Source organism: Brassica napus, chromosome A1 (assembly GCF_020379485.1).
Source record: "Brassica napus cultivar Da-Ae chromosome A1, Da-Ae, whole genome shotgun sequence".
NCBI lineage: Eukaryota > Viridiplantae > Streptophyta > Magnoliopsida > Brassicales > Brassicaceae > Brassica > Brassica napus.
Window position 1 is genome coordinate 8,819,985 of NC_063434.1, and position 11,809 is coordinate 8,831,793.

Below are 11,809 nucleotides of genomic sequence, written 5' to 3' on the forward strand. Positions count from 1 at the left end.
ATTAAACCAGCAATATGTTTTTTTTCTTTCAAATGAATCTTTATTTATTTATTCAAATGAGTCATCTCGCTTTTCTTATAAACTCTCTTTATCATCAACACGTTTTCACTGCGACATTCTCCCAGGATAAGAATAAAAGGATCAACAAAAAGACAAATGTGATGATAAGGAATAAAGGTTAGTGCAGAGTTCATGTCCCTACAAAATGACACAACCTTTTACAACAAAGCAGCCATCATTACCAGTTCACCACAAATAAGGCGAAGTCAAATTTGATAAAACTATATTCATCAACTTGAAATTTTATAATTAATACTTTTCCAAAAAATATTAAGAAAAGAATTACCTATAAATAATACTCTATATTTTATGTGTACTAAGACCATCTCCAATCACACTCTATAATTTCCTCTATATTTCACTCTAAAATAGAGTAACTCTATTATAGAGTTGAATTTGCTCCAATGGTTCACTCTATAATAGAGTTACTCTATAATAGAGTGAAATATAGAGTATTCTTGTTTTTTCACTCTATATTTGGAGTAAAAAAATAGGATTACTCTATATTTCACTCTATTATAGAGTAACTCTATTATAGAGTGAACCATTGGAGCAAATTTAACTCTATAATAGAGTTACTCTATTTTAGTGTAAATTATAGAGGAAAAAATAGAGTGCCTTTGGAGATGCTCTAAGATAGTGTATTTATTATTCCGATATATTAAAATCCATGTCAATTTCAATAATTTATCTCTAATAACTAAGTTAAGAAAAAAACAAAATCCCTTTAAAAAAAAAGAAAGAACTAAAGCTAAAAATAAATTACTTACATAGTTCATAAACATTGATTTCAATAAAAAAAAACTCAAAAGAGACGGTCGAATGTAATTTATTATTATTTATAAAGAAAACAAAAAGTATTCATAAGTGTGATTATTCATCTTCAACTACTCGCTCGGTGACATTTAGATATTTTGCAAACTAAAGAGACTCCGGTCACTGCACAGCCGGCGAGAGATAGACTCGACAACCATGGGAAACGGAAACTCAACGGAGACGAAGGAGTCGCGCCGATCAAAGATGCGACAGAAGCTTCAGACCTTCAGCAGCCGCCACCGTCTTCGCCGTCCAGGATCCGGAAGCGTCTCCGGATTAGCCACCCAGAGATCTGTGAGCCAAGAGGATTTCGCCGGCATTGCTCTCCTCACTCTTATAGGCGTAAGGATTTTGATCTTATTGTAATCGCCAACTGCGTAATTCGATTCGATGGTCATGGACTCATTGTGTAATCGGTTTTGGCAGGCGGAGATGAAGTTCAAGGACAAGTGGCTCGCCTGTGTTTCCTTCGGCGAACAAACATTCCGTACGGGAATCTCAGATTCGTAAGTCCTCTGTTTAATCTTTTTCAAATCGTTTTGTAGTTCTAAGAATGTCAACGCCGTCTTTTTGATGTTTTTGCAGTACGGATAAGCCGGTTTGGAGTTCGGTAAGAAAAGTTCAAGCTTTTGTTATTCAATTCAGCTCTTTTTTTTAAGAGTTGTGAATCATCGGTTTGTGTTGTATATAGGAGAAGAAGCTCCTTTTGGAGAAAAATGGACCAAGTCTGGCTAGAATCTCTGTATTTGAGGTGTGAACTGAATCAAATACTCAGACTTGGCGTTTAGTTATATTTTTCACTTTTGAGTATTGATCGGTTGGGATGACTTTGTTTTCTTGACGCAGACCAATAGGCTGTCGAAGAACAATATCATCGGTTACTGTGAGCTCGATCTCCTTGAGTTTGTAGTGCAGGTCAGCAGTTCCAAGTTTGTTTTTTTATTTTTCATGTGAAAGCTGTTTAGTAGGTTCTTCTACCGTTTTTCTCTTTTTTTTTTGTACTTTTTCCAGTTTATAAGTGTCAGCAAGTTGCTTTCTTATACTTGTCCTCCGTTGGTTGATGGGAATTTTTTTGGCAATGCCTTGAATGATAAGTGGATGATAAAATAGTTTGTTGACAGATTGGTTGTTTCTCTTGTATACAATGTGATATAGGAACCTGACTCTACTTGCAAGTCTTTTGATCTTTTAGACCCGACCTCGTCTAATGTTGTGGGCAGCATGTTCATTTCTTGTTCCGTTGAGGTATGCTCTATGTTAAAATTTAAAACAAATGCGGTTGGAAGGGTTTCTGATATTTTGGTTGCTAACATTCGCAGGATCCTGTTGAAACCGAGACATGTTTCGCGAAGCGAATTTTGTCCATAGTGGTATTACGCTTTACTTTATTTTCCATTTTGTTTATTCTGGTTTTGTGATGTTATCCTCTTTGCTACATCTTTAGTTTTCTTGAAATGTTTTAATGATTGGTGATAAAGACCTGGTACATGCTGCATCCTTTAATCAAATTCCCTTCTGTTCGTTTTTATTGTTTATCTTTATTTTGAATTGATGCGACGCTTTTCTTTTTCATTTAATAAATAGCCTATGAGCTACCATCTTCCTTTCAATTGCTTCTTAAGCAGTTTTTCTACGGAAAATTATGGCCTCCTGCAGCCTTTATAATGAATTGATGGAGTCTTCCTTCGTCTAAGTGCAGGACTATAATGAAGATGGGCATCTCTCATTCTCAGAATTCTCTGATCTGATGAATGCTTTTGGGAATCTAGTGGCTTCTAAAAAGGTTTGACCTTCTCCTCTCTCTGTTGTGCGTGCTTGTGCACATGTGTTTGCTTCCAAATGTGTCGTGTCAGTTAGTCTTTTAAATTTCAAGTATCAAAAGTTGTACCGTTTAGCATTTTCTAGTAGATAATGCTAGATTGCTGCATTTTTCTGAAGGCATTGTTCGACTTTTTTCACTTGTTTACCAGAAAGAGGAGTTGTTCAAAGCGGCTGACCTTAATGGAGATGGTGTTGTTACGATTGATGAGTTGGCTGCACTTCTTGCCGTTCAACAAGAAAAGTAATAACATTCTATGCATTGCTTTGTTGATAACTTCTGTTTATACATATTATTGTTTCCCATTACATCCTTGAATCTCACTCATTCTGCATGCATCTTTTGCAGAGAGCCAATTATAAATAATTGTCCGGTCTGCGGCGAGGCTCTTCAACTGTCTGACAAGCTCAACGCAATGATCCATATGACTCTTTGTTTTGATGAAGGAACTGGTAATCAAATGACCGGAGGGTTCTTGACTGATAGGCAGGCTTCATATGGGTTAGAATTCTCCCCTTTTAAGGTTTTAATCAGCCACTAAAAATCATTTATATATTCTTGGCTTGCTGAGCATTCAAATTTTTAACATTTCATCAGGTGGATGTTCAAACTAAGTGAATGGACTCATCTATCAACTTATGATGTTGGTTTGAATACTGGTTCAAGTGCTTCACATATTGTGGTAACTTCTCTTTCTACCACTTTTGTTTGTGTAATGATAAACAACTAATACGGAGGCCGATTATGAAGTTATCTGATCTCCTGTGTTCTTTAAACTCTTTAACTTCAGAAAATCCTGGTTTGGGGGGAGCCTCATTTAAAAAAAAATATATATATATATATATATATCCTCCTAGCCATCTTTGTGGTTTTTTTATATCTTATAATGCTCAGCAAATGCACTAAAATATACATATATGTACGTTATTTGCTATAGGTGATTGATAGGAAGACTAAGAGGCTCGTCGAAGAGTTGATTGATTCAAAGATTGTTATGTCGATGAGAGCTATTTACCAGTCAAAAATTGGACTCGGGCTTATGGACCAAGGTAAAAATCTGGTTTTCACCTCTATAATGCACCTGGCAGTAGTACCTCTACAATGTGCCAACAAGCTACACATTCTTGTATTCATTCTGGTTTCTGGATCGACCTCCTTGATGCAGGAGCAAAAGAGATTTTGCAGAACCTTTCTGAGAAGCAGGGGAAGAAAATGAACACAGCTGAATCTGCCCAAAATATACCCAGCTTTCTCGAGTTTTTCAAGGTATGAGATCCTCTTTTAAGCCGTTTGGCTACATTTTGGGACTTTTCATTAACATCGAAAATTGAATCATTTGTCTGTTGCAGGATCAAATAAACATGGCTGAAGTCAAGTATCCTCTAGACCATTTTAAGGTATGCAAAGGCAACTCATGGTCTCATTATAACTAAAATAAAATATGTTGCTAGTTGTTGGACTTGACATCTAACCAAAGACTGTTCACTGTATGAGTTTTTAAGAAAAACATATTAGTTTGTGGCCAAGGTATCGATATAGAAGTAAGTTTGAGGTAAATCTAAGCTAAATCATTTGCCGGTTTTATCTAGGAAGGGGAAGACACCTCTTTGATAATTTAGTAATTATAAGCTTGTGAACCTTTCATGGATTTGAAAGATGGTCTATTCACTTGCAGACGTTCAATGAATTCTTCATACGGGAGTTAAAGCCTGGTGCAAGACCAATTGCGTGCACTGATCGGGATGATGTTGCTGTATCATCTGCTGATTGTCGATTAATGGCGTTTCAGTCGGTAGATGATAGCACGCGGTTCTGGATTAAGGTAAACCGGCCTCTATAGTAGCTATAATATAACAATTCTACAAGCTCCGCATCTGTAGCAAATGATTAACTCTTAAGATAAGTGATGCAGCTGATAATTGCTTTATTTCTAAAATATTCAATCGTTTTGTAGGGCCGCAAGTTCTCAATTAAAGGCCTCCTTGGGAAGGATGTGGATTCAGATGCTTTCATTGATGGATCTTTGGTGATATTCCGATTGGCTCCACAGGTGCGACAAGACTGCATGTTTCATGTCTTTCGATCTAAAGCTAGAATGTTACCGTCGTTTTTGTTCCATCTCTTTATTATGCATTTATTGATCTGTTACAGGACTATCATCGTTTTCATTCTCCTGTTTCGGGCGTCATTGAAAAGTTTGTCGACGTTCCTGGAAGCTTATATACAGTATGTACTTACCCCATCTCCCTTTTTAAGTTGAAGAGTTTCCAATCTTCTCTTCATTTTCTTATTTTTGTTTCCTTGCTTTTTAGGTTAATCCGATTGCAGTGAATAGCAAGTACTGTAATGTGTTCACTGAGAATAAACGGACCGTCGTAATGATATCAACAGCAGAGTTTGGAAAGGTTTGTCATCGCGCATAACTCTCTCATTATCTTCCTTCTCTCTGTGCAAATTATTTCTCAGCTGTCACTGTGCTTGCTGCTATGAACTCATTGATGCTGTAGTTTATACGAAGCTATATAATGCAATCTGATCTTATTACGAAACTTGACATCACCTTATTGTCTGTAAAAGGTGGCATTTGTTGCGATTGGAGCTACAATGGTTGGTAGCATCACCTTCGTTAGAAAAGAGGGAGACCACATAAAGAAAGGGGACGAGGTAACAGTTCTGTATTTTTAAAAAAAAAATATTTGAAAAGATGCGGAATAGCTTTTTATGCAAGCGAGTACTAATTTAACTTTCTACTTTTTTTCTAGCTTGGTTACTTTTCATTTGGTGGAAGCACCGTTATATGCGTTTTTGAAAAGGTAAGCTTCTAACTTGCACCACTATGATATATACTTTAATCTTTTCGAAGAAACAATTGACGTACAAGTTTCCACTACCATAGAAATTGAGTTTCGTGATTCGAATTTTTTTTGACGAAATACCATACATGCTCATAATACTATATCCCTAGATGAGTGCCTGCATCTGCACCACCAACCTTACCTTTCACGTGACACGTATTGCAGGACTCGATTAAGATTGATGAGGATCTCCTAGCTAACAGCGCTAGGTCCTTGGAGACATTAGTTACTGTTGGAATGCAACTAGGTGTCTCCTTTCCGAAGCTGGAAAACTGTTCTCTTGAATCCTGAACTACTTCAAAATCAAAGATACCGATGATCTGCTTCGGTTTGGTTTGCTTTGTTTTAGTTTTCCTTTTTTCCTTGAGAAACTCAAATCCTCTTTTGTTTGATACGCAATGACTTTGCTCTGTATATATAAACACCAGTATGTCCCGGGCATTGGTACTTGTTAATATTTACTGTGTTTCGTTTTTTTAATGCTAGATGACAATTTTACATGCAAATAGGGCGAAACACATGTCTTCTTTATAACTTGTTCTAATAAAGAGGCTTTCTCTGCATCTCTCTTTCTTTTTCACCTCTCTCTAACTCTCTGTCTCCATTTGTGAATCTCATTCTCTGTTGAGCTGAGTTCACTAAAATCACAAATGGTGTGGACAAAGGCTAAGGTTAATCTAGCTTTGTCTCTGGTCATAATTTTCCTCGGCATCTCTGTTGCTGATCTCAAAGTCGGGTTTTACTCCAATACATGCCCTCAAGCCGAGTCAATCGTCAAAAGAGTTGTCTCGGGAGCTTCTCTTTCCGACCCAAACCTCCCAGCCATACTTCTCCGCCTCCATTTTCACGATTGCTTTGTCGAGGTACAAAGCAACTTTCCTTCTCCGTCACTGCTTTCCTTCAGAAGTTTTTAACACACACTTTCAGGGATGCGACGGCTCGATCCTCGTGGACAACGGAGCAATCTCTGAGAAGTTTGCGTTCGGGCATGAAGGCGTTAGAGGATTTGAGATAATAGAAGCTGTCAAGGCGGAGGTTGAAGCTGCATGTCCTGGTGTTGTCTCGTGCGCAGACATTGTTGCCTTGGCTGCACGTGATGCAATATCTTTGGTAACAGAAAAAAACATGAAAACCTTCTGATCTTTCTTTATACACTTCTCCGTTTTGATCGATTCATCATATAACAGGCGAATGGACCGGCGTATGAAGTGCCAACAGGAAGAAGAGACGGTCGGGTTTCGAACTTGTCGCTGGCTAAGGACATGCCGGATGTGAGTGACTCGATAGAGATACTTAAAGATAAGTTCATGCAGAAGGGACTTCACGCTAAAGAACTCGTTCTTCTCAGTGGTATGTGTCCTCTTCTTCTATTATTCTTTTCTCTCTCATTCATGTTTGTTTGGTGGTGTGGAATTACTCAAGGTTTTTGGTACGAAGTCTAACTTTCATTTCCGAAAACCGTGATGTGTTTTGCATGTTCTTCCTTTCTTCGTATTGATGTCACGCACGTGACTAAATTACTGGATTTTTTCCAAACTATGTCAGTAATATTTTCTTCAGGAAAAGAAAGGTTTTATGAAAATTTTAGATGGTGAATTTGTGAAATAAAATCTCTGTATCTATACTTTTGCTAGTAGTTTCCTAATTTTAAAAAGAATTGAAAATTCGTTGTTGTTTTTTTAAACAAAAAAAAATCGCTGTTAGGGGGAAAAGAAAGTGAAAATTTGTACTTACTTTAGGCATTGATTTAAGAAATTTTACATTTTACTAAAATGAACATGCCTCGTTGATTTAACAAATTTGTATTTTAACAAAAAAAAATGTGTTGATTATCTGTCCTCTTTCCCCACTAAAGCTGGCATGCCTCGTAGATGTTAAGATTCACACGGAAACAGGCCTGCTTTACCATCGGCAAATGTTAATGGTTACGTTATGGGACCCTTAAATCGACTTGCACGTGTCACAGAAAATATATAAATCAATCAACATGCACGAAGTCTATCACACTCAAGATCACCCGTGTTCATGACTCATGTGCATTAAACTTGGTCCGACTCATTTTGTTATTTTGATATTTATCTGCATTTCAAGTACATGATTAGAACATTCTGGTAGGGAAAAGGTGCTCCTAGCTAGCTTTAAGAAATCAAAAGATTTAATGGATAACTCAACACCACTTTGCTTTCGTCCTGATAATTATTCTCTACCTTATAATCAGCTGCTCACACTATCGGCTCAACGGCCTGCTTCTTCATGACCAAACGTCTCTACAGTTTCTTACCCGGTGGCCAGCCTGACCCGACCATCAATCCAGTATTTTTACCCGAACTAACCACTCAGTGCCCACAAAATGGTGACGTAAACACCCGGATACCAATGGACCGGTCCAGTGAGCGGGTATTCGACAAGCAGATTCTACAAAATATAAAGGATGGTTTTGCGGTGCTTCAGACCGACGCAGGTCTCTACGAGGATGAAGCAACCCGCCGGATCGTTAATTCCTACGTTGGGTTGCTAAATCCGCTCTTTGGCCCATCGTTCGAATCAGATTTCGTCAAGGCGATGGTGAAGATGGGGAAGATTAATGTGAAGACTGGTTCTAATGGGGAGATTCGAAGGGTTTGCTCGACTTTCAATTGAGACAGTAAGATTTGAAGTGGTTAATTTCTTAGAAAAATTGTAATATATATAGTATGTCTTCCATACTATCTATATATTAATTATCTTCTACGCGTAATGAGCTTAGAAAACTGGTTCATTTGTAATCTTCGATTCAAAAGTATGTCTAAAGTTTGGATTATTAATGCGAGACACAACAAAGGCTATTAAAGCGGATGGACAATATTTTGAGCTCTAGTACTTTTTGAACAACAAATTCTAATATTCTTGTAAAAATAATAATTCAAAATTTAAAATGCTATGTATCCTCGACGTTGATAATGTTGAAAAATATGAATCCATAATCTCATCACGTGGTTTCCAACAAAAGACAAAATAAGTTTTATTCATTCTTCTTTTTTACTTTCTCGAATCAACTAATCTATATTCCCCATTCCCTTAGGACCAAAAAAATAAGAGGAGTCAGTAAAGATAAGAACAAAGATGGAGAAGGCGAAACCAAAAGCATCCAACAAAAAAGAGAAAGGAATAAAAGGGCTTAAGTACTTTCGACACTTCTTCTTATAACCGTAACCCACCCAAGTTCCTTATGTTGGACCTTCTCACAAATCGTCCCTGTCGATGAACATAAACAATGTTATCATTAGAATTTTTGTCCTAATTCGCAGCTCAAATGTCAAATTTGTTAACATTAGTATCAATATTTTACCCTAATCGTCAATATAAATATTTTAACATAGATGTATATATGTACCTTCATACGAGGTCTTTGATCAGCATTGAGTTTGCGGACTTGATATCGGATTCTTTTGGAATTGGAGAAGAGCCGGTTCCTCCGTTTCTCTTTATACCGCAACACAATAGCTTCTCTCATTCCGCTTTCTCCAAACAAATCTATCTCAGCCAAGCTTGCCTGTCCCATATATAAATATTTAGTTCATCCTTCACTATAATTCCCTCGTAGAAGCATTGACTTTTGTTTTAAGAATTTTAAAAGTTGACTCGTTTGAAAAGATTAGCGAACCAATAGAACATAACTAGGAGTTAGTTAAGAAACCACTTTCAGTTCTTGTCAGATTTCAAATACTCAAGAGATTTGTAATGAATTTTTTCTAAAAAATGGTTATAAAAAACATATTAGATTTTTTTTAAAGACAACAACACTTTTTAGTTTTTTCAAATGCAAATCTGAATGAGAGTTTATTATAATAAACTATAAAAGTAAACGTACATGGACGTCGCTTCCGGCAGCTTCCGAGCCAAGAATCTCATCGGAGAAGGGCGACTCCTTATCCGACCAAGCTTCTAAAACCCTGTCGTAGTCGAGCTTCAAAAACGGACTCACTCTCTGTTCTGTCTTTAAATCCGCCGCCGCAGCAGCAGCAACTTTCTTTTTCTTCTTCTTTTTCTCTTCTCTCGCCACCGTCTTACTCTTGCTACTACTCACGTCGACGGGTTTACCGTCATCAGCTGCTGCAGTGGTTATAGTGGTCTGAATTCTCGGCGAGATATGTTCGAGTTCCACGGTGGGAAACATCCACAAGCTCGCATCGTCGCATTCCCGGAGAGAGTTCCTCAACCCCAGGGAGCTTCCTTGCCAAGGAAGCATCGTCATTTCCCCTAACGGGTCGATTCCGGCAAAACCAGATTCTCCGTCGTTGGATTCAATGCTCCCCATGAAACTGTTAATCCCTTCTTCAATCTCTTCATCCAGAATCGACTCAGCATCAAAATCTTCTAATATTCCAAACCGATTCACCAAACTGACTTCATTGTGCTCCAAGAACTGATCTTGTTTTGTCTGTGTAGTGGGACTGAACAAGAAACCTGGCTCCTCGGTTGACGCAAACGGTAGAAGTAACTGAGAAGCTTCGTCGTAGTCGCTGAGAAACAGAGGACTCAACGGAGATTTTCTCTTGGAGGAGAAGATGTTTGGGTATGCGGTGGAGAGAAGAGCGGCCGCTTCGTCGTAAGTCTGGTTCGGTCGTTTCCGTTGAGTCCGTGGCCTTCTTTTGGAGATTGCGAGTGGAGGAGAGTTTGACTCGGAGATTGTAGATGACGGTGAAGGAGTGTTGTGTGAGGATGAGGCGGTGGTTCTCGACGGCGGAGACTTCATCATTTCCAACTCAAATGTATACGCGCCGCCGCCGCTAAGACAAGATGACATGTCTCTGCCGATGAGAAAGAGAAACAGAGGACTCTAACTTATCAGCTGGATAACTGTTGGATTTGAGGATGAGATTAAATTTTAGTTAAAAGTTAAAATGAAAAAAAAAAGAAAAAAGAGAAAAAACTTTCGATTCAGAAAAGTTCTGAGAATCGTACGAACTCTACTGTTCGTGCGTAAGAGAGAGGGAAGCTTTTTAAGGTTTCCTTTTATAGAAGAGTTATTATAATAGGGAGCTTTGGGAAGCGAAACTGGATTTGTTTGTTTTGTGTGTTTTCTGTAGGGTTGATGATGATGATGCTAAACCCTAAACCCTCTGACAAAATCTTTGTTTACTAAATATAGCAAAAAGGTCAACACTTTAAGGATAAAATAGAAAGATTTTGTATACTAGAAAGGAAATAAAAAAAAAAGATAAAGAGAGATGTTCATTCAACACCTAGAAGAACGAAAGAAAGAAAACCAATGAACATCTAAAGATTAGAGACAAGAGAGAGAGAGACAGAGTGGCCGATTGGATTGGGAGAGTCACGAGAAGAAAAGAGAAAAGATCCGTTAGGGTTTGTCAAAGTTATATACTAGTACTTGTCGAATTAATGGAGGCTCTTTGTTAATTGGTTTGTGAAAAAAAAATCCTCCATAAGTCGGCGAAAACAAAGGTGAAAAGTAAAACTTAGTGTTAGTGAAAAATGTAAGAGAGTATGGTTTGAAACAAAATGTATGTCGTTGGAAGATAATTTCGTGAATTTCTAAAGAACACAAAATTCAAGTTAGATTAATTCTGCAGGAGAATGGAAATAATACTTTTTAGTAAAAATCATAAACCACCCACTTGTAAAAACATTTTCGGCTTTGTATGTTAAAAACATACAACATGTCACCTTATCTATGTACGTGGCATGATCTAATTGCATGTATTAGATTTCTGTAGTGACGTAGTGCTTTTCTTTTACACGAACTAGGAAAAGTTTAAAAAAAGAACTAGGAAACGTTTTGACCCTCTCTTCCAAATGAGTTTACTTACGATGAAGATAGCTAGTTGCCTAGTTGCTTAGGTTCGTTAATTATTAATTTTTTTTTCTAAAAAGAAAGAAGTTATAACTATTGAGGCCCTTTATAAATATTTGTCCCAAGTTGGAACTCTTTCTAATTCTTGTTATATTTTTTTTGTTTATATCAAAACAAAAGCACCTCTGTTGTTTCTTATTTTGATTTATTGGTTCGGATATAAGTTTAGTGTCAGACATCCCTAGAAAACGAAAGACTAGGCTGACACCCTCAAACACTAAAATGATAGCTATAGTTTTCTTTAGTTATACATAAAAATTATAAAAAATTAATATTTGGTAAATTAATAAACATGATAAATTAATATTTTTTGGTTTTGAGTTGGACGAGTTTAAAATATGAGACAAATCGATAAATAATAATTTAATATTTTTAAGAAAAATCCCATATAAATATAAGGTTCAT

At 37.1% G+C, this 11,809-nt stretch overlaps 3 protein-coding genes across 3 annotated transcripts; 2 read left to right on the plus strand and 1 right to left on the minus strand.

The window, feature by feature from the left end:
• Positions 1–925: 925 nt before the first annotated feature.
• On the plus strand, positions 926–6,113 carry LOC106444605 (phosphatidylserine decarboxylase proenzyme 3). The gene is made up of 21 exons (XM_013886066.3): positions 926–1,218; positions 1,303–1,382; positions 1,462–1,486; positions 1,568–1,627; positions 1,723–1,791; positions 2,032–2,121; positions 2,196–2,246; positions 2,576–2,659; positions 2,847–2,938; positions 3,044–3,196; positions 3,293–3,377; positions 3,633–3,744; positions 3,861–3,961; positions 4,045–4,092; positions 4,371–4,517; positions 4,650–4,745; positions 4,847–4,921; positions 5,008–5,100; positions 5,273–5,359; positions 5,458–5,508; positions 5,716–6,113. Exons 1-21 carry the CDS (start codon positions 1,033–1,035, stop codon positions 5,839–5,841), a joined length of 1,911 nt encoding a protein of 636 aa, XP_013741520.2. The 5' UTR covers positions 926–1,032; the 3' UTR covers positions 5,842–6,113.
• Positions 6,114–6,151: 38 nt separating this feature from the next.
• On the plus strand, positions 6,152–8,392 carry LOC106444626 (peroxidase 43). The gene is made up of 4 exons (XM_013886083.3): positions 6,152–6,413; positions 6,478–6,660; positions 6,738–6,900; positions 7,769–8,392. The coding sequence occupies exons 1-4, from the start codon at positions 6,201–6,203 to the stop codon at positions 8,188–8,190; spliced, it is 981 nt and encodes a 326-aa protein (XP_013741537.1). The 5' UTR covers positions 6,152–6,200; the 3' UTR covers positions 8,191–8,392.
• A 134-nt stretch (positions 8,393–8,526) lies between these two features.
• Positions 8,527–11,089, minus strand: LOC106444616 (protein CHLOROPLAST IMPORT APPARATUS 2). Its single transcript, XM_013886074.3, has 3 exons — positions 9,401–11,089; positions 8,924–9,082; positions 8,527–8,784 (listed from the first exon to the last, which is right to left on the minus strand). The coding sequence occupies exons 1-3, from the start codon at positions 10,334–10,336 to the stop codon at positions 8,731–8,733; spliced, it is 1,149 nt and encodes a 382-aa protein (XP_013741528.1). The 5' UTR covers positions 10,337–11,089; the 3' UTR covers positions 8,527–8,730.
• Between the last annotated feature and the right edge of the window lie 720 nt (positions 11,090–11,809).